The sequence below is a fragment of the Salvelinus sp. IW2-2015 genome, linkage group LG5 (assembly GCF_002910315.2).
Source record: "Salvelinus sp. IW2-2015 linkage group LG5, ASM291031v2, whole genome shotgun sequence".
Classification (NCBI taxonomy): domain Eukaryota; kingdom Metazoa; phylum Chordata; class Actinopteri; order Salmoniformes; family Salmonidae; genus Salvelinus; species Salvelinus sp. IW2-2015.
Genome location: NC_036844.1, coordinates 4,857,479 through 4,882,380, shown reverse-complemented (window position 1 = coordinate 4,882,380; position 24,902 = coordinate 4,857,479). Strand labels below are relative to the sequence as shown.

General features: G+C 42.0%; 1 protein-coding gene and 1 long non-coding RNA gene across 3 annotated transcripts in view; one reads left to right on the top strand and one right to left on the bottom strand.

Annotated features, from left to right (window-relative positions):
• Window positions 1-768: 768 nt before the first annotated feature.
• LOC111963824 (uncharacterized) lies at window positions 769-24,730 on the bottom strand. The gene is made up of 4 exons (XR_002877300.2): window positions 24,575-24,730; window positions 1,217-1,242; window positions 1,047-1,124; window positions 769-945 (listed from the first exon to the last, which is right to left on the bottom strand). It is a non-coding gene; the product is annotated as an uncharacterized lncRNA (long non-coding RNA).
• LOC111963823 (electrogenic sodium bicarbonate cotransporter 1) overlaps window positions 2,170-24,902 on the top strand; it is an 81,423-nt gene continuing 58,690 nt past the window's right edge. For both annotated transcript variants that reach the window (XM_023987368.2, XM_070443537.1), the window contains exons 1-3: window positions 2,170-2,592; window positions 22,510-22,583; window positions 24,726-24,902. In XM_023987368.2, coding sequence (XP_023843136.1) covers window positions 2,573-2,592; window positions 22,510-22,583; window positions 24,726-24,902 — 271 coding nt within the window. In that variant the 5' untranslated portion in view covers window positions 2,170-2,572. The remainder of the gene's footprint in view (window positions 2,593-22,509; window positions 22,584-24,725) is intronic.

The following is a 24,902-nucleotide window of genomic DNA, read 5'->3' as shown; positions in this document are numbered from 1 at the left end:
ATGTTGAACACTAACCGCGCTGCACTTTGGTCCTCTCCTTCACCCCTGGAAGAAAGCCGTTACACCAATGTTTTTCCAAATGTTGCTTTTTTTGTGTCAGCAATTAGACATTGTTCTTAGGGGGAGCTAATTACCCCAGTTGCCTACCTGTAAAATAGACCTTTCATGTGCATAAAAACACAGAGTGTACAAAATATTAAGAACACCTGCTCTTTCCATGACATAGACTGACCAGGTGAAAGCTGKGATCTCTTATTGATGTCACTTGTTAAATCCATTTCAATCAGTGTAGATGAAGGAGAGAAGACACGGATTGAGTATGTGTGCCATTCAGAGGGTGAATGTGCAAGACAAAAGATTTAAGTGCCTTTGAACAGGGTATGGCAGTAGGTGCCAGGCGCACCGGTTTGTCCAGAACTGCAACGCTGCTGGGTTGTTCACATTCAACAGTTTCCCGTGTGTATCAAGAATGGTCCACCACCCAAAGGACATCCAGCCAACTTGACACAACTGTGGGAAGCATTGAGGTCAACATGGGCCAGCATCCCTGTGGAACGCTTTTGACACCTTGTAGAGTTCATGCCCCGACGAATTGTGGCTGTTCTGAGGGCAAATTGGGGTTTGCAACTCAATATTAGAAAGGTGTTCCTAATGTTTGGTACACTCAGTGTATAGATGAGCTTTGAGTGCAGGCAGTTTGAAGGTTCCATTTGGTGCAATAACACAATCTTTTAGTTCTCAATGTTTATTATGATTTTAGTGGCAAAGCAGAATTCAAAAATCTAAATATGAGGTAAACTCCCAACAAAGCCCCAAGTCCAATGAATATATCCTCTGGCATGTTGATGTCCTCTCTAGGCTATCCATAGCCAGAATGATTTTGCAGTGCATGGTGATCGCATAGGTTTCCTGTTATAGTCATCAGAGGTATAAGGAGGGTGAAGTCTGTAAATACAAAAAATTACAGAACAGTWTTCATACCTTGGTTTTTGTGGTAAATATGAATGAAAAAACGTCACATTTGACAACGGTTTTCATACACATACCTTGTTTATAATGTAGGGGCCTCTGGGATCTTCATTGAAGAGGTCAGGGAGGAGGAAGATGGCTGTTGTGACTGAGTCCTATAAGATTTTAGAGAAACCATTGATTAAAATGAGATGACACTTGCGATCTGCATAACATTATGAGATGAGCCAATAACAATTGTACATACCTTTGTGTGCCTCCTTGTCCGTATACCTGCAGACACAGACAGACACAAATAAGTTAGCAAGTTCAGTCATTTGCGCCCAATGCGGGTAAATCCTTTAACATATTCTTACATATTCTTACCTCTTTGTTGATTGACAGCCATTGAGTTGTCCATTTTCTTGTTTAGAAATCATTTTAAATAGGAGAGTGTCAAACAACACAGCCGTTTGCACAAATATGAAAAGATAGATGGTATCACCATAAAACATTATGAATTTAGATCATTCAAGGGAGAACCCTTACCTCTACTTGAGGTGAGCTTTCAATTTTTCAGTTATGTGCCTGCACCTGCTGTCTTCTCAAATTCAAATCCACATTTTTCTGTTTGGCAGGAGGAACTAAAGGGGTTCCTCAATGAACCCAATCTCCTATGGGGTTCTTGGAATAACTTTTTTGGGGCAATTTTCAGTGCCAAGAACTCGAAGGTTCTTTGAAGAACTTTGATAATCTTAGAAGAACCCTTGTTGAACCCTTAATTTTGCAAGAACCCTAACCTAGCGGGCAAAACCTGGTTGAAAAGACGTCAGTATGACATCATTTTATGATGTCTTAATCTAGTCACAAACTTGTTGAATAAAGACGTTTTTTTCAAACTTATTTTTACTGACATGAATATGACATATTTTTCTGACAACCATAAGGCTAGCTGGTCATAATTCTGACCACTATGTTATGCGCTATATTACCTACTAGTCAGGTTCTTCGAGGCATTGTGAGACTCTTATTAAAGAACCCCTGTTAGTGTAGAAAGTAAACAGGTACAAGTCAGTTTCACCTTGAATTTTTTYCTACACCGTGCTGCTGACATTAATTATTTCTCAGACTTTTTTTTATTTTTTTACCTCTACCTCCCACTTGTGGCGTGACGTTGAAAGAGGGCTGGAACTTTAAAAATTGAAAAAGACACTCCGCGCTCGGAGATCTTCTTCAGACGCGCGCAGCGAAATACACAACGACCGCGAAAACTCGAAGATTTACTTAGAATGCTGTGATAGAAYATATCGCGGTATGAATAATCTGAAACTCAAGTTTCTATATAGTTTGTAGAACCGGCGAAATAACATTGATTACTGCCAGATAGTTTCACTATAAGCATTTCTAGACGATATTAGGCTACTCCTCTTGGAGATTTAATAGTCTACTTCTCAAAAACGGGAGAGTTGCTCTATGGAGTAAGACCCGTGTTGCAAAGTTATTTCGTTGTTTGAGACTCATCAACAACTTTCTTGATTTTATTGAACAAGAAAACTGGGACGTCGGCTTCAGCGCGCCCCTGGAGTCATCCCTGACTAAAAGCTGGACATAAAACTCCGGCAGAATGAGCACAGATAAAAACAAGTGAGTATGAACCAGTTTTAAATCTGAAAAAAAGTTATTTTACAATGACCATAGCCTATCCAAAATTGGGACTTGAATTGTCCACTATATAGTGGGGCTGTTGATGTCTGTTGGGGCTGGGCATGTTGCGCTTCAAATATTGCCCCAGTCAGAAGTGGGGTCATTTATTTTCACGTTACTACTGAGTAGCAGATGTTCCTAATACTACGACTTGGATAGAGTTCCCATTTCAACATACGCTATATCCATTTTTCTGGAATCTAAGCGTAATTACGCATAGACCTTTTGTCGCCAAAAGTGTTCCATCATGGAAAATCTTTCTGTCATTGCATTGAATCTGGCATGGCATTGTGTACCTTTTTGAGAAATCTATTTTAAAAGCAGGGGGAAACGACTTAACGTGTAAATTACAACACCTTTCGAGGAAGGATGTTCAGCTTTGTGGTAAAGAGAATTAACAACGTGTTAACTATTTAGCACACTACATTTGTTCTTATAGCTAACGGATCTTATAGGCTAAGCAAATGAGGTCTGGATAAGCCGCCTGTTACGGTTGCTTCTTCGAGACGGCTTGAGAGGGCACGGTAATCTTTTTCCCGAGATCCTGTCGCAATCAATTAGATAGGACGCGTCTAAAAAAAAAACACTAGAGCCAAGTGTTCTCGCTCGTCGGGGTAAAATAATACACGAATACAAACATGTCTGTATATAAGACAACACCACAAAGCATGTGGCACTCCTCCTTTAACTCTCCTTCAGTCTGTGTGGCCTCTGTTGTAAACGCATGCCCAASCAATTGTGCTTGCTTCTCAGGAACATGCAACCACGTGGAAAGTTTGTCTGTTTGGGTTGTATAGGTTGTTACACTCCACTCATTCTCCTCATATCTAATCCTCCAGATGGCATTGTACTATTTTGCGCAGTTATTTGTACAGAGTATGTAATCCATTCATTCTGTAGATTTATTCTGGTATATGTCAGAAGCAGTAACTGGGGGGACAGTAACTGGGGGGGGGGGGGGGGTGGCAGACAGATCAGCTGGTCAAATGCATTGAAAAAGAAAGCAGAGAGAACCTTTGGATATATTTGTGATCTCCTTCTGAATAATTTCCACACACATTCAATGTGCATTCATTGCTTCATAGTTTAACAAGGAAACACATTTTTTAAAGTTCTGGCCACACCTTTAATCTGAAGTTGCCCACTAAGAACCTTTATGAAAAAGAATTGATTCCTCGTTCTTTGTTCTTTGTCTATGTTCGTCATCTATTTACCGTCTATCAGTGTATTGTTTCCTCTTTTTTCTGCTTCAGAGAAAACATACAGGAAACCAGTGATAGACACTTTACAGACTGCATGGCACATGCTGGTTAGATTTTTGAAATCATCTCTTACTTCCTTGTTCTTTTCTTTCAAGTGGCGTCACACCTGTACAGGTATTGTTAGAGGAAATTCCAAAGTGACTTAAGACTTAAAAGTGCACAGTCACTAGGAAAGATACAGCCACTGTTTACACAATCCTTTAGAGCCGATAGCAAGTTTCCCAAAGATCATTTTCCAAGCACACTGCAAAAACAGCCACCTTAACATGTGAGAGAGCTAGGGAAACGCGGGTGGGGAAAGTACTTCACCCTGAACCAGGGATGAAGGCCTATGCCTTGATTAAGCAGGTAAGAGTGAATGCAAAGTTGAATGCCAATCAAACAAGACTACAAAAAACCGCGCATGCCCAGACCAAGCATACCCTCCAAAGGACACAACAGTGTGTTGCTAGCCCTGAGAAGCTAGCTCTCTGTCACTATCTTTCTGTTATTAGCCTTGTAACTAGCTCTGTGCCAACACTGTATTAAGGTTAAACCCCCAGCCAGAGGCTAGGCTTAAGGACCTTCTTCGGGGTGGAGGACCTGACCAGGAACAGTGTGGTGGGATTGGGATTTAATGAGTCATGCTGTAAGGAGCCTGGGTCCAGGGRTGATTTCTGATCCTATGGCCCTGGCCTGCTGATCCCACATCCTCACGCACTGACACACTAATCTGGGCTAGCCCAAGAGAGAGGTCACCTATATGCTGAGAGGTATAGTTAGCAAAGAGGTCTGTTGGTAGTAGATAAGATAAGATTGTACTTTAACACTCTGTGGTGAAATAAGTCCTTGGTGGAGAGATTTTGCCCTCTGGTGTATCGACAGCCTATTCAGATTGAAGAGAGTTGAAGCAGAGGTATCGCAATGAGATTTYAATTTGCATACTATGTACATAAASTTTTATTTTTACATAAACAATGGAAAGGCATGTGCCGAGAGAGGGTTCGGGGGCTTGGCGACTAAACATTCTTGCTCCGCAGCTAAAATTTAAAGTCATCTCCCCTTCCGACCTTGACTTTTCCTAAATAAATCAATTTAACACACTGACGTTMGAATTTCCATATCACAAACAGAGKTTTTGTTATAAGCAGTTTTATGAGGACATATCATTTTCCCCCCTGYCCTTCCTTCACCCGGCAGATAGCTACCGATCTGACGATGTCCCATCGAAACTACACMTAATTTATATTGAAACTAATTTCASACATGTAATAATAGATGTAGCCTAAAGAAATGATTAAATTGACAATAGTCTGATGGGTGACAATAGTATCTATTGTCTTCTGAATGAAGAGACTGATGAACAGTGCCGTGTGTAATTGACAAAGAAGGGAACGGAACATCAAGGAGTAATAAACCCTGGGTTGAAAAATAAAAGTGTCAATGTATGCCGATGACTCAAGTTTCCTCTTYAGTCTGCAATCTGGATCCATGCACGGTCTCATTGAAGATCTAGATTACTTCTCTTGTCCCTCTGGACTAAAACCAAGTTATGATTAGTGTACCATATTACGTATTGGATYGTTAAAATACACAACCTTTACATTACCATGTAGTTTACCAATAAAATGGGCTGATGGTGAAGTAGACATATTTGGTATTCATATCCCTAAAGATATAAGTTAATTGACCACAACAAATTTCTGTAAAAAAATAGATAAGATCCTGCAACCATGGAAAAGTAAATACCTGTCAAAGTATCACCCTTTCTTAAACAACCATACAAAGCTAGTTACAATAAATCATTTATATTCCAGAAAAGACAGAACACATATTACAACAAATATTATGTTTAAACTCAAATATACTGATTGATTTTTTTCTAATCTTCATGAAAAAAAGGTAATATAGTCATGAATTATATTATGAATAGGAATGGTGGAGTTATGTCATACATGCAGCTATTCAAAGTTGTAAACAAGTGATTGTAACATTACCGCAAAAATGAAGGAGGCAAGTGAAAGGGAAAGAAGTTAGGGAACTTGTTTGTCTGCCATATATTAAAGACCAAAATTGTCTGAAATACACTGAACAAAAATATAAATGGAACATGTAAAGTGTTGGTCCCATGCTTTTTGAGATAAAATAAAAGATTCAAGAAATATTCCATACGCAAAATAAAGCTTATTTCTCTCATCCTGTGCACAAATTTGTTCACATCCCTCTTTGTGAGCATTTATCCTTTGCCAAGATAATCCATCCACCTGACAGGTGTGGCAAATCAAGAAGCTGATTAAACAGCATGATCGTTACACAGGTGCACCTTGTGCCGGCCACTCTAAAATGTGCAGTTTTGTCACACAACACAATGCCACAGATGTCTCAAGTTTTGAGGGAGTGTGCAAATGGCATGCTGGCAGCAGGAATGTCCACCAGAGCTGTTGCCATAGAATTGAACGTTCATTTCTCTGCCAAAAGCCACCTCCAATGTAGTTTTAGAGAATTTTGCATTACGTCCAACCGGACTCACAACCRCATACCACGTGTATAAAACCAAGGAACCGAGCATACCAAAAAGCGACTTTTATTCCTAAAATATGTCAGAAACAGCAGATTATAAGGTTTCTAAAACACATACATTTGCCAAACAGCTCTCAAAATTGATTGGATGGGCTATATTTAAACATATTTTTTTTATTTTTGAATAACCGCAATTCCATGCATTCGACACCTGAGCACTCRCAGCAGCATATAGCTTAGGCTAGTGATCACAGACTGCAGACAAATAATATAATAAAGTGTAAAATATGCAAATACATTGCTCTGCTATTAAGATTTTTTACTGTAGGAGAATTACGTTTGAAGAGACAATTCTGTTTACATCCGACTTCTCAGAGAGGGTGGACTCGCAAGTTCGACCGCGACCTCCGGAGGTGGCGCACGAGAATTTCGCAGCTTTACATTACAGTAAATTGTCTAGTCGCTGGTCATTTCTGATACCTCTCTTGAATCTATCATAGAGTAAAAACGTTCTTAATCATGTGTAAACCTAATATAATTCACCCAGACTCAGGCAGTTATATGAGGAAGACATAATGTATGTTTGTGATTGACTAGCTACATAGCAGTCGAGTCGGACTGTGCAAAATCACTGGTCTATATATCACCATGCAGCCCAAATAGCTACTCATTATGTGATCCCGATGAGCTACTCTGCTCCTCTTGCCTTGCTCAAACTGATCCCCTCCAACATTGGATCTTAGACATACTATCTCCTAATAATGAGGTGAGTCACTAGCAAAACCGTTGTATGGAATGAAGCCAGTCCTGAAGAGACAAGCCAAAACCACAGCTTTGCTGACCTTACACCTGACACAAAAATCAGCTCAACACCAAGGCGTGAAAACTAGTGTTAGGCCAAATGCCCCAGTGGTAACCTCTTGTACACTGCTGTGGCCCTATGTACATGGAGACCACAAACACTACATACCATGAGGCTGGTATAGAGAAATAGAGTATAGAATATTGTGTCACTAATAGTGGGGGGGGAAAAGATATCCTGAAGATATTTTTCACCCCCCGAAGATATTTTTCACCCCCCTGGTGTGTGTACGTCTAGCCCTGCGCCCCTGTTGTGGGTTTACCTCCGGTCCTGTGCTGTGCATTCCTCATAAGGCCCTCACTTTCAGAAACCTCATCAAGGGCTGATTATCTGGCTTCTGTCCTGGGTGGCGTATGGGGCCCCTAGTGTGGTAGGAGCGTTATCCACCTTCATCCATCCCCAGCATTGAGCCTGCAACATGACCCTGCTTTCTCTCTCTCGCTCTCGCTCTCTCTCTTTCTTTTCCCATTTTGGGCAAGGCTAGAATGAAGGCCCTATCACTCTGTTACTTGACCTGGCTGCACTCCCCCTCCCTGGCCTCACCCCTTCACCCCCTCTGAAGGCTAACCTGGTGAATGCTACGCTAAATGCTACTCGAGAGGGCTATGGTAAAAGCTACGCTAAATGCTACGTGAGTGGATCGGCTAAAGGTTTTGTCCCCGTCTCTCTGGAAGATCATAGACTGGGGAAGGGCACTATCAGCCAGTACTTCCATATCACGTTTCTGATGTCCTTCCAATATGCTATATTACAACAATGTAATAGTAAGGCTTTGTAAAATAATGAAAGGAAGCCACTGTAAACTTCATTCACTCTTCACTTTTTCCAGGGAAATTGGCAAAATAATTAGCAGCTTGGGACTATAAGGTTCAACCTGCATTTTTGTCAACATTGAGTTATTGACATAGCCTTGTTCTGTTCAATGTTCTCTACTTTATATAGTACTCTAAATACGCAAATGCATGTTCTTAAGTTCAAAAGAATAGTAGATAAAAAAAAAAATAGCTGACACCATTCAGCAGAGGTAATTGTAAAGCTGGCTAATTTAACTCTCTAAATATTGAAAACTTGAATTATGCCAGCCTTAYAATTACCTCTGCCTGTTTGGCTGTCTGTGTCTCAGAAACCCCTTAAACCACCAACCACAACTCCCTACTCCTTTTAGTTAATATGAATAGGAATGACCTCTGACCCTGTACACCCCAAAGCCACCCCAAAGTTCACTCTCCCTATGTGCCTGCAGCTGTCCGCACAGACATTTCTCTCTGTCCTTAAACAGAGCTTCACAGCCTCAGAGGAAGAGCTGGCCTTGTCATATCACCAATGACACCCCAGGGACTTGAGAGATTGACTGGCTGACTTACTGACTGGCTGGCTGACTGAAGCTATGGCCGGCTCCGACAAATATGAGATGATTCTCTGTAGCTGTTCGCCTCGAAGGCACGTAGTATCTTGGAGGGATTGACTGAGGCCATGGCCTGTCCTCTGTGTGACAGATATGACTCTGTAACTGTTCGCACCAGGAAGGCACATAGGCTGTCCTGGAAAGACAGAAGAAGAAGAACCAAGAAGATAATGGTGAGAGGTGGAGTATAGTACAACACCCCCCCCCCCCATTTCAATCCCTCCTTTACCTCACAAAGAAACACAATGAAACTCAAGGCTGCTTTGATCCCGCTCAAAACACAACTCTGTGGTAACTAAACCTTTTCCCATTCTTTCCTCCATTCTTTCCTTTAAGAATGAAAAACCAAAGGAGGGTACATGAGAGTCTGAGTCCAAGCTTTGCCTAATGCCAGGCCCCCAGGCCACGCCTCTCCCCTGTGTGTTTGATGTTGGCAGCGTTGCTTCAACTTTATGGTTATGGCCTGACCCCAATCATATCTGAAGGCCAGATAATGGAGTGATAAGGCTGTCCCTCCGCTGGGGAAATGCAGATGAGCTGCTAGCTGGTGCTATCTATCTCAGGAACAAGTTGTATCCTTCCTGTCTTTGTTTATTATTTCTTTTTCAAACTGTGTAGCAGTGTTATTCCAGCCCGGGGCAGTGAAAAGGGAGAAAATAAGCATTTGCTAGCGTACCTTGCTGTCCAAGGTGCTCGAATTAAGGAAGTCGAATGTGAAATACCACATTTGTCTTCACTAAAAATCACCTGTTGAATATGTGTCTACAGGACTATATTATATATTGTTGTTAAGTTAACGTGTATATTATYTTTTAAATCTAAGGACAGTGAGAAAGAGGGATGGTCACAGTTCTGACATTCTGTCAATGATCTGTATTGAAAACTGAGAGTGCCCAATTACCCATATGTTGGGTAGATTTAACAAGTATAGCTTACATTAGGGACTGTAGGTATGTTMAGTATGTATAGCTGCTGCCATCAAACCACAGATGAACAACAGCCCCTCTCCAGTACCCTCTAATGTTACAACCCCACTGGTGAGCCCGGAAACCATGTGGAAGCAAACTGCTAATCCCCGTACCAACGCCTTCACTCATCACTCTTCCACAAGGCCGGAACCACTGACTGACTGTCTAAAGGAGAACTTACCAGACCGATTGCGCGGTGTGCTATGGGGACCACCTGCCGTTGGCGACTGACRGCCGTMATTTCCCCCCGTTTCTACATGTAGAGTCGGTTTGCATTTGGTTTACAAATTACGATGGCACTCTGTTCAGAGATGCTAACTGCTCTCGGGCCGGCAGACGCTTGACAATCCTACCGTTCTGTCCGCGCCTTAATCTGTCTGTTTATGTTAGCATAAAAAGGGGGGATAGAGATGGAGAGAGAATAAGAAGGGGAACAGAGACATGAAAAGAGAGATAATATGAAGGGGGGGGTAGAGAGATGGAAAATGAGTGAACTCTCTCTACTGATGTGACCCAAGTCTACAGGTTAAGAACATTGTTACAGGTATGTAGAATACCTTGTGTGCTGGGAGTGCGACCCTAGCCCCTGTATCTTCTGTCAGACAGACACTCCAAGCCACGTGTCAAACTCGTTCCACGGAGGGCTGAGTGTCTGCGGGTTTTTGCTCCTCCCWTGTACTTGATTGATGAATTAAGGTCACTGATTAGTAAGGAACTCCSCTCAYCTGGTTGTGTAGGCCTTAATTGAAAGGAAAAAATAAAAACCAGCAGACACTAGGCTCTCCGTGGAATGAGTTTGACACCCCTGCTCTAAGCGGTTGGTTCACTGTGAACATTTTAATCCAAGASTAATGAGGGAAAACAGTAGTATAATGTGGTTTCTACAGGCGAGATGGGAATGATAATACAATTAGAATTGTACAAGGATTCATCAACACAGTAGTGTGACATAGTAGTACAATGGTAATAAGCTGGGATATTCATGAACGTAGTGGTAAAAATACGCATAATAATATGAAGAAATGTACACATTAACATAATGGTAAACATTATAGGGAATACGCATACATAATATCTTGATGGAATACACATGAGTAATGCAAACAATAACGAGTTATTAGGACCTCTCCGGGAGGTCATGAAGTGGCTGCCTAAAGTGGTCAGGACGTTGTGGCATGGTCCCCTGGAGGCTTTGTTTAGTTCCCGGTTCGTCTCAGGGACACCCCAGAGGACGTTTTATAGGACATCCCCGGGATAAACCGGGAGCTAGACAAAACCTCCAGGGGACCAGGACACAAAGTCCCAAGAACGTTCAGGGGACCTTCAGTGGGCCATGACAAACCTGTAACTATAAAAAGATCCCCCAGAGAACGATCCCTTGGGACCATTGATGGGACCTACACAAAGGTCTCTCAGAGAACATACCCTTGGGGCCATCATGCAACGTTCTTAGAACGTTCTCAGAACGTCAGTGGGATAACGTCGTGCTGAAACCCTTAAGGGAACTAATGGGAACATTGCCGAATGTCCTCAGGATGTCCCCTGTTTCCTGGGATATTAGCTGTAATATAAACTGCGTGGGAGAACAATGTAATGCTTTAAATGGCTGACTACCATGAAGACGCCGGAAGGGGTAGAGCTGGCGAATAACAACCTGTTGTAACCAGGGGTGAAAGTAGATTGAGAAGTCGTGTGATTGATACTTTCGAAGGAAGATGGCGGAAATGTATGTTTTGTTTAAAACTGTTGGCGAGTCGGTTGAAGATGAAAGCACAGAGAGTGAGAATGAGTGGGTGACAGTGGTGAAAAATAAAGGAAACATGAGAAGTAAATTTATGGTGGTAATAGGACTGTGGCGGTTATGACATTTTGTCAGCCGGTGATTGTCAAGCAAATGCCTGCTGGTCTCACGGTAATTGAATGTTAATTAACATAAACACATTTAGCATCTCCTGTTTTCCATGCATATCCTACAAGCCACTGATGCAAGACTTTAGAACATCTACATTTGAAAAAGTCCCAAAAATCGATGTAATAAAGCCTACACCTTCACAATAAATCCATTATTTACTTTAGACAGGTCTAAAGTAACATGATATGAAGAAAATTGAGTATTTTTGAGAAGAACAGAATAGCATACTGAGTTTGGCTTATGTTAGGTCCTGATCTGGCTATGCCAAATGGCTGTGGGCTACACTAGTTCATTTAGCAGACGTGGCATTATTTTATATTATTTTATAGTATGAAGAATACAATTGAACAGCTGAATAAAATAGAATGGATATTTTCTCCAAATGATTTGAGGGAGTGTGCACACTTGCGGCTATTCTGTGTTAAGCGGTTAACAAAGATACAGGTCCTATATTCCGAGGTGCATATCGAAGATGTTGTAAGAACTGTCCACATTTACTTTTCTACAAGATGAGTAGGCCTAACGAACAGCAAAAGCACTAGCCTATGTCAATCTACTATCTTCCACAGTAAAAAATTTGATCTATTCTATTCTGTGCGAGAAACTCTTGCCCTGCGTATGTATGCCAGTTAGGCTCTACACCCGTTGTAAAGCAGATTAATGTGCTTCATTTTAAGAAGTTATTTGTTCACTTTAGTTGTGATGCAAACCTTATCAAAACATATAGGCCTATGGACTAGGCTACCTGAGGTGTGCGACTATGATTTGGAAATGTCAACAACAACAAAGAAAGGCATGCGCTATTTTTTGCCTTAGTGCCCACAAGCTGGGCATCATCCACAAGGGATAATATATCATTCACAAGTGATAGGCTAATATTGTCACCCATCAGACTATTCTTGATTTAATCTTGTCTTTACATATACTAAATCATGTATGTGTGAAATTTGTTTTGATTTAGAATGGACTGTTATCATGCACCTGTATCAAAACAGAGGCAGGGAAGAAAAATACATGTCATCTATACACTTAAATGGCGAAAGGAGGATGCTTTTCCCGGGGTTCATTTTATTGCCAGCCAGATAGGCTATACTCCTGTTGTAAAGAGAAGCAATGTGCTTAATATTAGGAAAGTTGAGAAATAAATATAATAGGCCTAGTCTATAGAAAGCTGATGGGATCCTCCTCTTTTTAACAGAGGCCATCAAAACTCTGTTTTGCTCACGCAATTGCATTGCCTATAGAAATGCTGCACAACATGAGCTCATGGGCTCTCATGACGAGTGCTGAGTACCAGGCAGTTTGGTCGGCTGCTAATGACCATCAGCAGAATCAGAGCTTGCAAAAGCCTAATGACTAAACAGTCACGTGGAATTTGACTGCCGTCATGACTCGTGACTGCCGTTGTGGCGGTAATATGGTCACTGTAACAGCCCTAGATGGAAACTAGGAAACCCCTGAAGATTTTTTTTGTCGGAGTGAGAGTTTTAGACCAATGTAACCTGGGAGATCCGTAAATGTCATGGATGCATTGGATGAAGTGGCGTCCGCAGAGCAGTAGAGTCGTGCATTGTGCCTCAAGGAGATATATGAGTGGAATGTTTTGTGTATGGATCTTCAAATCAGAGTGCCTAAGAGGGTTACCTCTGGGGTGGGGCATAAAGTGTGTGCAGATGAAATACCTGAGGAAGTAAGTGGATTGGTTCGTGCCCGTCGACTGACCCGTATGGTTGATAGAGTGAAGAAATTCACTTCATCCATACTGTTGTTATTTCATGTAATGTTAGGCTATTCATGCACAAACCCCTTCAGTGCCATAAATGCAAAAGTTTTGGACATGTGTCAAGTGTATGCAATTGGGAAGAGTATCGAATGCCAGTGGAGGTTAGATGCTGCAATTGTGGTGGCAAACATGCTCCCGAGGTGGCGAGAATAAGGGCTGTCTAGCGTGTCTCCTATCTGCAGGGCAGTGAGAAGAGTGGAAGGAGCTGGTGGCTTTGAAGACGCAATGTTTTTGGGCCTGCACCAGTGAATTTATCTCGGCAATCAATGGATCCTGATATATTACATGTGAAAAAGGCGGACTTTGTATCATTTATTATTATGGTCATAAACTGCACAGCACAAAAGAAGAAATCATTGTGAGTGCAGCAGAATGCTTTTTTGGACTCTGAGTTTACAGCCGAGGCATTGCAAGAAATCCTGTAAAAGGATGTTCTACCCTCACAGGCCCCTAAGCCTGTGTAGGGATGTGACTTGAATTGGAATGTGACTGAAGGAGTGGGATGTTGTTTATGTATCTATTTTTGTATATTGTTGGATGTTTTTTTTTGTTGCCTTTTCCTACAATGGATATTTTTTCTATAGTATACCACCCGTACAGTAGGTGGCGGCATCCACCTCTAACGATTGTTTACGGACCTCCATAATACCATAGAAGAAGAAGAAGAAGACGAAAGTAGATTGCCATTCTTACCGGTACGGAAGAACAGGACATTCCGGTACGGAATGTGTGCACGCAACATTTTTGTATGGGTCTAATCATAGAATTTTACAGGACCTTAATAGTGCCTTCGGAAAGTATTCAGAACCCTTGACTTTTTCCACTTTTTGTTAGTCCTTCAAAAACGGATTAAACATTTTTTTCCCTCATCAATTAATTAATTTTTCAAAAAGCAGCGATTACAGCCTCGAGTCTTCTTGCGTTTGATGCTACAAACTTGGCACACCTGTATTTGGGTAGTTTCTCCCATTCTTCTCTGCAGATCCTCTCAAGCTCTGTCAGGTTGGATGGGGAGCATTGCTGCAAAGCTATTTTCAGGTCTCTCCAGAGATGTTCGATCGGGTACAAGTCCGGGCTCTGGCTGGGCCACTCAAGGACATTCAGAGACTGGTCCCGAAACCACTCTTGTGTTGTCTTGGCTGTGTGCTTAGGGTCGTTGTCCTGTTGGAAGGTGAACCTTCGCCCCCCAGTCTGAGGTCTTGAGCACTCTGGAGCAGATCTCTCTGTACTTTACTCCGTTCATCTTTCCCTCGATCCTGACTAGTCTCCCAGTCCCTGCTGCTGAAAAACATCCCCTCAGCATGATGCTGCCACCACCATGCTTCACCGTAGGTATAGTGCCAGGTTTCCTCCACACGTGATGCTTGGCATTAAGGCCAAAGAGTTCAATCTTGGTTTCATCAGACCAGAGAATCTTGTTTCTCATGGTCTGAGAGTCTTTAGGTGCCTTTTGGCCAACTCCAAGCGGGCTGTCATGTGGCTTCTGACTGGACAATGCTGCAGAAATGTTTTGGTACCCTTCCCCAGATCTGTTCCTCGTCACAATTCTATCTTGGAGCTCTACGGACAATTACTTCGACCTCATAGCTTGGTTTTTGCTCTGACATGCACTGTCAACTGTTGGAACTTATATAGACAGGTTTCCAAATCATATCCAATCAATTGAATTTCCCACAGGTGGACTCTAATGAAGTTGTAAAAACATCTCAAAGATGATCAATGGGAACAGGATGCACCTGAGCTCAATTTCAAGTCTCATAACAAGGGGTCTGAATACTTACTGTATGTAAATAAGTTATTTCTGTTTTTCAAAAAAACTGTTTTCGCTTTGTCATTATGGGGTATTGTGTGTAGATTGCTGCAGGTTATTTTTTTTTTTAATCCATTTTAGAATAAGGCTGTAACGTAACAACATTTTGAAAAAGTCAAGGGGTCTGAATACTTTCCGAAGGCACTGTATATAGAGGTCTCCTCTTGTATCTGTGGCAGCACGGGCAGTGCGATTAAGGCTATTTCCATTTTAATGTTGCATGCGCCATGCTATACCAAATGAGCTAGAGGACCACTATGTGGGTAGTGGACACTTCAGGAAAAAGCAGTGGGGCTCCAACCCTTCAAGAGCCCAAACATTGACATCTTTTTGGCCAAAACAAAGATGTCTATAATGTGCAATAATGTACTGTACTGTAATGTACCCTACTGTACTGTACTCTACTATATTGTACTCTACTCTACTGTGCTCTACTGTACCGTACTCGAGTTTACTCGACTTGAGTTTCTTACATTTGAAGAAAGGACCCATGGACTCTTGATCTAGTTGTTTTGGTCTTGAGACCGCTCAAGACCACGTACATTTTAGTCTTTAACTTGTCGTAGTCTCAACTCTCTGGGTCAGGATCTTGGGATCAACGTCCTCGTATAAATCTTGGTCTTGGCTCCTGGATATCACTGTAGTCTTTGGTTTTACAAACCCTAGGCAACCCAATTTGAAGAAGACATTGCTCTCTGATCATTGGCTGATCACTCCCAACCCTGATCATTCCCAGCCCACAGGAATCCCCACCCAGTTGACTACTTTTAAATGGTGGAAGTTATAAGTTACAACGTGTGTAGCTGTGGCGATATAATACAAACATAATACCGTACACTTTATAACATTCGGAGGATTACTTACACGGGCATAAATGCACACGGAACTAGAAAAGAACACGGATAAATGTTTGCGAGGGACAGCTGTAGCTGTAAGTGACCACTGCCTTTGGTGATGAGCTGGAAACTGGATGGAGAGAATTGTGTGCAGACTCTCTCACCGGGGTGACCTCACACCCCAGCTCGTGTCTGAGGGAGCAGGGAGTTCTTCACAATGTGGAAATATTTGACTATCTCCTTCCTGCTCCTCTAACTGTGTTGTGCCGTCTTGTTCTGACTGAGACTGGCTCTCCATGTGGTCTAAACATCTGGTCTCTCAAGTCACCTAAGCTGGCTGGTCTCTGCTGGACTGGAGGAGCCACATTCCTAGCCCTCCCTGCTCTAGGAAGAGCCGGCTGGCTGGGGGATCAGGGGAGATTTTGTAAGCCATGTAGCCCCAGAAAGCGATCCGACTCTGGGACAGGGAACTGAACACGAGCCCTTACTTCCTCATACACCAGATACTTACCTGTCCTGCAGCAGGCTTTTAGCACAGACTATTTTGTTCTCTCTACTACGACTGGCACGTTTGAAGCAGGTGTATGGTCATTGTCAGGCGTACGACTAAAGGCAAAATACACAATTAGGCCTGCATACCAGTATACACACATAGGAAACATTAACATGGACACAGATAAAGGGCAGGACATGCATGCATACACATGCTGAAATGGTTTAACACTGTGTAACAAGTGTTTGGAAATCCTGCTCAGAAAATGCAAATCATTACTTTTCCAGCCTGGGAGATCAGAGCACACATGCTGGTATGAGCAGTGCCACACACTCTCTCATAGACACCATGTTGTGCTGGTCAGTCATGGGAACGTGAAAGCGAATCTGACCTATGCAATGGAGTTGCATTGTGTCTCGAGACCTGAAGAGTTACTATCCAACAAGGGGAACATAGAACTTTGCTCCATTACGTGACGTTCCAGAGTCCGTGCCAGGTTCAGTGACGTCCCATGAAAAAGATGAGCAATGGAGAGTGAATGGGAGGAATAGTGATGTTCTATCTCTCCGTTGTAGTAGCAGGATCCTCTGCCCTCTGACACACTAACTGTTTGACAGGTCTGACGATGCACAACTGTGTGTGTGTGTGTGTGTGTGTGTGTGTGTATGTGTGTGTGTGTGAATGCGTTTGGTACAGTAGAAGTGGGGGAGGTTAGCTATAGAGTACTTTGCCATTGAATGAACAGCAGCACATTTGACTCTTTCTATTCCTTCTACGCACTTGTCGCCCCTGGAATGAACAAATAAGCATAGAACACGTTTCGAGGCCCTTTACACGGCATCTAATGAGTCTTTCTACTATTCGCTTGTTTAATCGATCTGCTCGTGTTCTTTTTTTTCTCTCTCTGCACGCATTTGGAAACGCAATAGACGGTAGGTGGTGTGATCATACTATACATTTCACAACGGAGCTCATAACAGTCTTGATGTAAATAAACATTGAGCCTTTGATCTAGTAACTTGTCTCTCAGTGCAGGTAGCTGCAGTAAAGAAGCTTTGTGTGTGTGTGTGTGTGTGTGTGTGTGTGTGTGTGTGTGTGTGTGTGTGTGTGTGTGTTGTGTGTGTGTGTGTGTGTGTGTGTGTGTGTGTGTGTGTGTGTGTGTGTGTGTGTGTGTGTGTGTGTGTGTGTGTGTGTGTGTGTGTGTGTGTGTGTGTGTGTGTGTGTGTGTGTGTGTGTGTGTGTGTGTGTGTAACACGTGTTGTAGGTCTATTCCCCTGTTCAACTAGTGTTCTAAGTAAAGCTAGGCTAATCCCGACAGCCAGGGCAGATCACTGTAAGAAGCCAGCTGGAGGGGTAAGGCATGTGTGTCTGTGTCACCCTCATAACCACAGGAGTCTCTGCTCAGAGGAGCCTCTGATGTTAGGTTCATGACACACATACTGCTCTCACTGCACAGACTCTCTCTATCTCATATATCATAATATAATAATAATAATCATAATGATAATAATGTATATGCTATTTAGCGGATGCTTCATCCAGACACTTAGTCATGCGTGCATATATAGTATGGGTGGTGTTTCCCAACCCTGTCCTCAAGACACTCTGACCCAGCCTTTTCACATATCTTACCTATCAGTATAGCACAACTGATTCAGGGAACTAGTCAACTTATCAGCAAGCCCTTGATAGATTGAATCAGGCGGACCTGTGTTGGAATTAACAAATGTGGAGTGGCTGCTGGTGGTCATGAGGATGGGTTTGGGAAACACTGATTTGCTAGCGCTGTGTTCTAGCTTTTTCCCCTGTGTGTTTCAAGTCTTATCTAGAACAGGGGAATATATCTTTAGAACTGCTTTGGCTTGCAACAGTAGTTGGAATTATAACTAGAACACTTGTAGGACAGGGGAATATAACTAGAACACTTGAAGAACAGGGAATATAACTAGAGCACTTGTAGACAGGAATTTGACCTAGAACACTTTGTGAACAGTAGTGGGAATATGACTAGACACTAGACAGGAATTAACTAGAGCACTTTGAAGAACAGCGGGAATATAACTTAGACACTTTGACAAGAACAGGATATAAACTAGAACACTTGAAGAGAACAGGCGGGGGGGGGGAAGAATGGGCGAAGGTGGGGAGAGGAGGGGGGGTGGATCCCGGCCGTGTATCTACAAGGGGGGAATTTTAAAAAAAAACTTTCGTGTATAAGGTAAGCCCCCCACTTTTAGTATTCAATCGCATGTTCAGGTCGTACAAGGGTTGGGCCGGTGTGTCTAGTGGTGATATTGCCGCCCTCCCCTGTTTTTTTTCTTTTTGTCTTTTTGTTTTTGCGTTTGGGTGTGTTTTATAGTTTTTTTTTCTTTTGTTGTTTTATTTTTGTAGAGTTTTTTTTTCTACAGTGTGCTTTGATCTAGGTTATATGTCCCTGGTATCTACAAGATGCTATAACTAGTAACACTTGAAGAACAGTCTAGTGTGAGAATATTTTCACTCTACTCTTAGAACACTTTGGTTAGAGAGTGTTCTACAAGGAATATTTTTAACTAGAGGTGCACTTGTTTAGTTTATTTCTAGTTATTTTATTCCCAGAACAGGGATTCTACTATAAACATAGAGTAGCACTTGGTGTTTTATGACTAAGATTATGATTTCCGGCGCAATTATAAGAACTTCTTTTGCAAGGGCATCCTTCTTTCTGAATTGATAATGATCCCCTGTTTAAGGGGCTATACAAGTATTAGCCTTTAGAGGTTAACCCACCTCATTGTAAGTTACCCCCAAGATACAGGGGATTATAAACCTTAGATAGCATCTCTACAATTTGGTGCTCTAGGTATAACAGGGAGTAATTTATCATTCCCTTCTGTTCTACAATTAGTGGATTCTATTCTATTTATTTGGTCCCTTCTTTTCTTTCATAAGTTATTTTATGTATATGTTCATAGTTATATTCCAGGCCGATGTATTATCTAAAACTTTTCAAGTTTCTAGTTAATCAATTCCCCTCCTGTTTTTGACATTCGAATTGATATTCCAGTAGTTATTTGGGCAACCTACTGTTTACATACCAAGTGTTTAGCATAGTACTATTTCCCTTTCATTCAGTGTGTGCTCTAAGATATATTCCCCTGTTTCATACAAGGAAAGTGCAGTGCTCGTGGTGTTATATTCCCCTGTTCTACAGTGTTCTAGTTATATGCCCCTGTTCTGACAAGGTGTGTCAGTTATATTTCCCCTGTTCTAACAAGTGTTATAGAATATATTCCCCTGTTCTTCAAGTGTTTCTAGGTTATTTCCCCATGTTCTAACAAGTGTATACTCACTTAGTATAAACTATCCTCCCCTGTATTTCTACTGAAGAATGCTCTAGGTTATATGTCCCCATGTCTACCAACAAGTGTTTCTAGAGTGATAGTTCCCCTGTTCTCAAGGTAATATATTTCTTCTAGTTATATTCCCCTGTTCTACAAGTGTTTACTAGTGTGATATTACCCATGCTAATCTACCAATGTGTTCTAAGATTATATTCCCCTGTGGTCTAACAAGTGCATCATAGTTCAGGATATTCCCCTGTTCTTCAAGATATCTAGACACTTGCAGTGTTATAGTTATATTCCCCTGCTTCTACAAGTGCTCTAGTTAATAAGTTCCCCTAGATGAATCTAGACGGAAAGTGTTCTTAATCTTTTTAAGTTACCCCATGTTCTGGCAAGAGAACAGGGATATATTCTAGATATATTCAGCACCTCTTTTTCTTAGCAGAAATAGACTAGCTCAGTCAACGTTTAGTTTTTGCACCTGGTGGATTTTACATACCTAAAGTGCTGCCATACTGTGATAGAGATTCACACCCAGGTTTGGACAAAAGTATGTCTCTATAGAAACAATATATTCGGGCACTGTTCTACAAGTGCTTTATAGGTATAACCTAGGTGTCCGCCGTGTTCTACAAGGGCTCTAGTTAATTATTCCAGCTGAAGTCCTACAAAAGTGCTCTATTAATGTGATTCCCTGTTCTACAAGTGCTCTTTAGTTAATATCCCGTTGTCTACTATTGCTCTGTATAGCGGTATTACCCGCTGTTGCGTACGAAATGTAAGCTAACACTAGGTTTATGCACTTCCCACATGTTACTGACAATGTGTCTAGTTTATATTTCCATCCCTGTTAGTGGATCAGTACAAGCTGACTTAGTTATATTCCCCTGTTCTTCAAGTGCGCTCTAGTTATATTCCCCTGTTACTACAAGGTGCTCAGTTATATTCCGCATGCTTTCTTACAGTGTCTATATAATATTCCCCTGTTCTTACAAGTGCTCTAGTTATATTCCCTGTTCTACAAGTGCTTCTTGTTATATTCCCCTGTTCTACAAGTGGCTCTAGTTATATTCCCTGTCTCTACAAGATGCTTCTATGAATATATTCCCCTGTTCTACAAGTGCTCTAGTTATATTCCCCTATCCTGCTTCAAGTGTTCTAGATATTCATCCCCTGTTCTTAACAATAAGACATGTGGTGTTCTAGTTATATTCCCCTGTTCTTTCAAGTGTAGTTAGTTATATTCCCCTGTTCTTCAAGTGTTCTAGTTTTATATTCCCCTGTTCATACAAAGTTCTAGTATATTCCCCTGTTCTTCAAGTGTCTAGTTATATTCCCCTGTTCTTTCAAGTGTTCTAGTTATATTCCCCTGGTTCTTCAAGTGCTCTAGTTATATTCCCCTGTTCTACAAGTGCTCTAGTTATATTCCCTGTTCTACAAGTGCTCTAGTTATATTCCCCTGTTCTACAAGTGTTCTAGATATATTCCCCTGTTCTTCAAGTGTTCTAGTTATATTCCCCTGTTCTTCAAGTGTTCTAGTTATATTCCCCTGTTCTTCAAGTGTTCTAGTTATATTCCCTGTTCTTCAAGTGTCTGTTATATTCCCGCTGTTCTACAAGTGGCTCTAGTTATATTCCCCTGTTCTACAAGTGCTCATAGTCATATTCCCCTGTTCTAAAGTGTTCTAGTCATATTCCCTGTTCTACAAGTGCTCTAGTTATATTCCCTGTTCTTCAAGTGTTCTAGTTATATTCCCCTGTTCTACAAGTGTTCTAGTTATTATCCCCTGTTCTACAAGAGTTCTAGATATATTTCCCCTGTTTCTACAAGCGTTCTAGGTCTATTCCCCCATGTTATACTCGTGTCTAGGTCTTCATCCCCTGTTATACTAGTGTTCTAGGTCTACTCCCCTGTTATACTAGTGTTCTAGGTCTACTTCCCCTGTTATACTAGTGTTCTAGGTCTACTACCCTGTATACTAGTGTTCTAGGTCTACTCCCTGTTATACTAGTGTTCTAGGTCTACTCCCCTGTTATTACTAGTGTTCTATGGTCTACTCCCCTGTTATACTAGTTGTTCTAGGTCTACTCCCCTGTTATACTAGTGTTCTAGGTCTACTCCCCTGTTTATACTAGTGTTCTAGGTCTACTCCCCTGTTATACTAGTGTTTCTAGGTTCTACTCCCCTGTTTACTAGTGTTCTAGGTCTACTCCCCTGTTATACTAGTGTCTAGGTCTACTCCCCTGTTTATTACTAGTGTTCTAGGTCTACTCCCCTGTTATACTAGTGTTCTGTCTACTCCCCTGTTATACTAGTGTTCTAGGTCTACTCCCTTGTTTACTAGTGTTCTAGGTCTACTCCCCTGTTATACTAGTGTTCTAGGTCTACTCCCCTGTTATACTAGTTGTTCTAGGTCTACTCCCCTTGTTATACTAGTGTTCTAGGTCTACTCCCCTGTTATTACTAGGTGTTCTAGGTCTACTCCCCTTGTTATACTAGTGTTCTAGGTCTACTCCCCTGTTACTACTAGTGTTCTAGGTTCTACTCCCTTGTTTACTAGTGTCTAGGTCTTTTCCCTTTTCTACAAGTTTTCTAGGGTTATTCCCCCGTTCTACTAGTGTTCTAGGTTGATTCCCCTGTTCTACAAGTGTTCTAGATCTATTTCCCTGTTCTCACAGTGTTCCTGTTGTTGTCTTTGCAGGGTGGAGGATGAGGCGGTGTTGGACAGAGGTGCGTCCTTCGTCAAGCATGTCTGTGACGAGGAGGAAGTGGAAGGTAAGAGCACTGAGCCTCTGTGACGTCTATGATGCCTTACAATGTTATTATATAACGTCTCCTTCTCTCATGCCTCTCAACCACCAACTCCACGAGTCTACCCCTCTTATTTTCCCTTCTTCTCCCTTCCTCGCTCTTCCTCTCTCCATCACCTTTTCCCACGCCGTTCTCTCCTGCGTCATCCTTTTTTTGCCAGCTGTCACTCTCCACTACCCTATTTGTAGTACTCTCTCTCCAGGTCTGTGTCTTCTATTGGTTCTCTATTGTTGTGGTTTTCCCACTAATATCGGGATGAAGTATAGGAGGATTAATATTGAAGATAAAGATGTGCAGCGCATAACACAGGTTTATCAAGCGATGTAATGCCTGCCCTACTCCCCCATGAAGATGTTTACTCCTTTAATCTCCCCAATGGCACACACACACACACACACACACACACACACACACACACACACACACACACACACACACACACACACACACACACACACACACACACACACACAACACACACACACACACACACACACACACACACACACACACACACACACACACACACACACACACACAGAGAGACAATCATGCCACAGTGTAAGTTATGATAGGCAGTGTGTACACAGCCATATCTGCCAGCTATCTCACCTTTCTGCGAGATTGTGTCTTAGAACTTCCCCCAGTTCAAAGAAACTCCAAAACCAGAGTTCACCTCACATGGAGCCACACAGTGAAAATAATCAACAGCCAGAAAGCCATAGTCAAACTGAATGTGAAATCCCTCAAAGCCACATTACTCAGTCACGACCAACCGTATGTTTGAATGGATTTCGCCTTTTGGTGGATGACCCCTGGTTGAACTCAACTTCGCTCGTTTTTTAATACATCCCAAGACAGCCTGTCCTGCCATGTAGTCAGTGCTCTGATTTTTAAGGGACCTTCGTAAAGCCTAGTTTATAATATAATATTCATAATACTACTTTCAGATAAGATGAAAATATATAAGCAACATTTAAAAAGCAGCCTGTAAAATGTCTTCACTTGACTCCCTAAATCCACTGTGAATGCTACATATAGGCATGTAGAATGTTAGAATGTAGTATGTAGCATGTTAGCATGTGTGTGTGAGATCACACTAGGGCAGTTCTTTCCAGCCCTGTTCTTGGAGAGCTACCATTCAGTAGGTTTTCACTCCAAACCTAATCAACCCTAATCTGATTCGAATAATTAGCTGGTTGATAAGACGAGTGTAGCTCTCCAGGAACAGGGTTGGAGACCCCTGCACTAGGGAGTGAGGTGTGAGTTCTGTTTTCTATAGATTACCCATGCCAACCAAATCGAATCAAATGTTATTTGTCACATGCGCCGAATACATAATCTTACAGTGAAATGCTTACTTACAAGCCCTAACCTAACCAACAAACCTAACAACCCAAMAAATAATTCAGTCAATGTGAGTCAATGTGCTGGGGCACTGGTTAGTCGAGGTAATTGAGATAATATGTACATGTAGGTAGAGTTATTAAACTGACTATGGATAGATAATAACAGAGAGTAACCAATACCTATATTAGTGTACATTAGGATYGTGTATACAATCCTAAAGAACTTTGACCAGGCTGGGATACAAAAATCTGTGAGCTGGAGCATCTGGCTCTGTGGGACTGTTTCTTTCTCTCTCTGAAATGACTTCCTGGAGATGTTTAGCAGTTTCCTGTCAGAGCTGCTGCACGGGAAGTGGTTGAAATTTATTTACATCCCCAGCATGTGTCAGGATGAGGACAGATCCCAGTCGGACTGGCCCAAGGGGAAACAGCTTGACAAACAAAGGTTGTTTTGTCAGATAACTTTTGTTTGGTAACAGCCTAATTCATACCTAAAGGCAGGTAGCCATATCGATCAGTAGGCATACATCTACATGTATTCTTTGACATCCAACCCTCCCCSTGTCAAATCTAACCCATCCCTGTCTATCCCACAGTTTTACTTACCCAACTGATCCTCATTGATTTTGTGCATTTCTTCCGTTTGACGCGGATTACCAGCATGGCAGGATTACTGTTATTTCCTTGGCATAGTAATTGTAGTCGTCCTAATCTGACCTGCGTCCTTTGCATTGTGCCCCCTCTCCCTCTCCCTCAGGTCACCACACTGTGTACATCGGCGTACACGTGCCCAAGAGCTACCAGCGGAGACGGCGCCACCGACGCAAGTCCAGCCACAAGGAGAGGAAAGAGAGGCCGGCGGAGAACGTAGAGGGGGACAAAACGGACGGAGAGAATGCTGATGAGGCAACACCCAACATCCTCAAACCTCTCA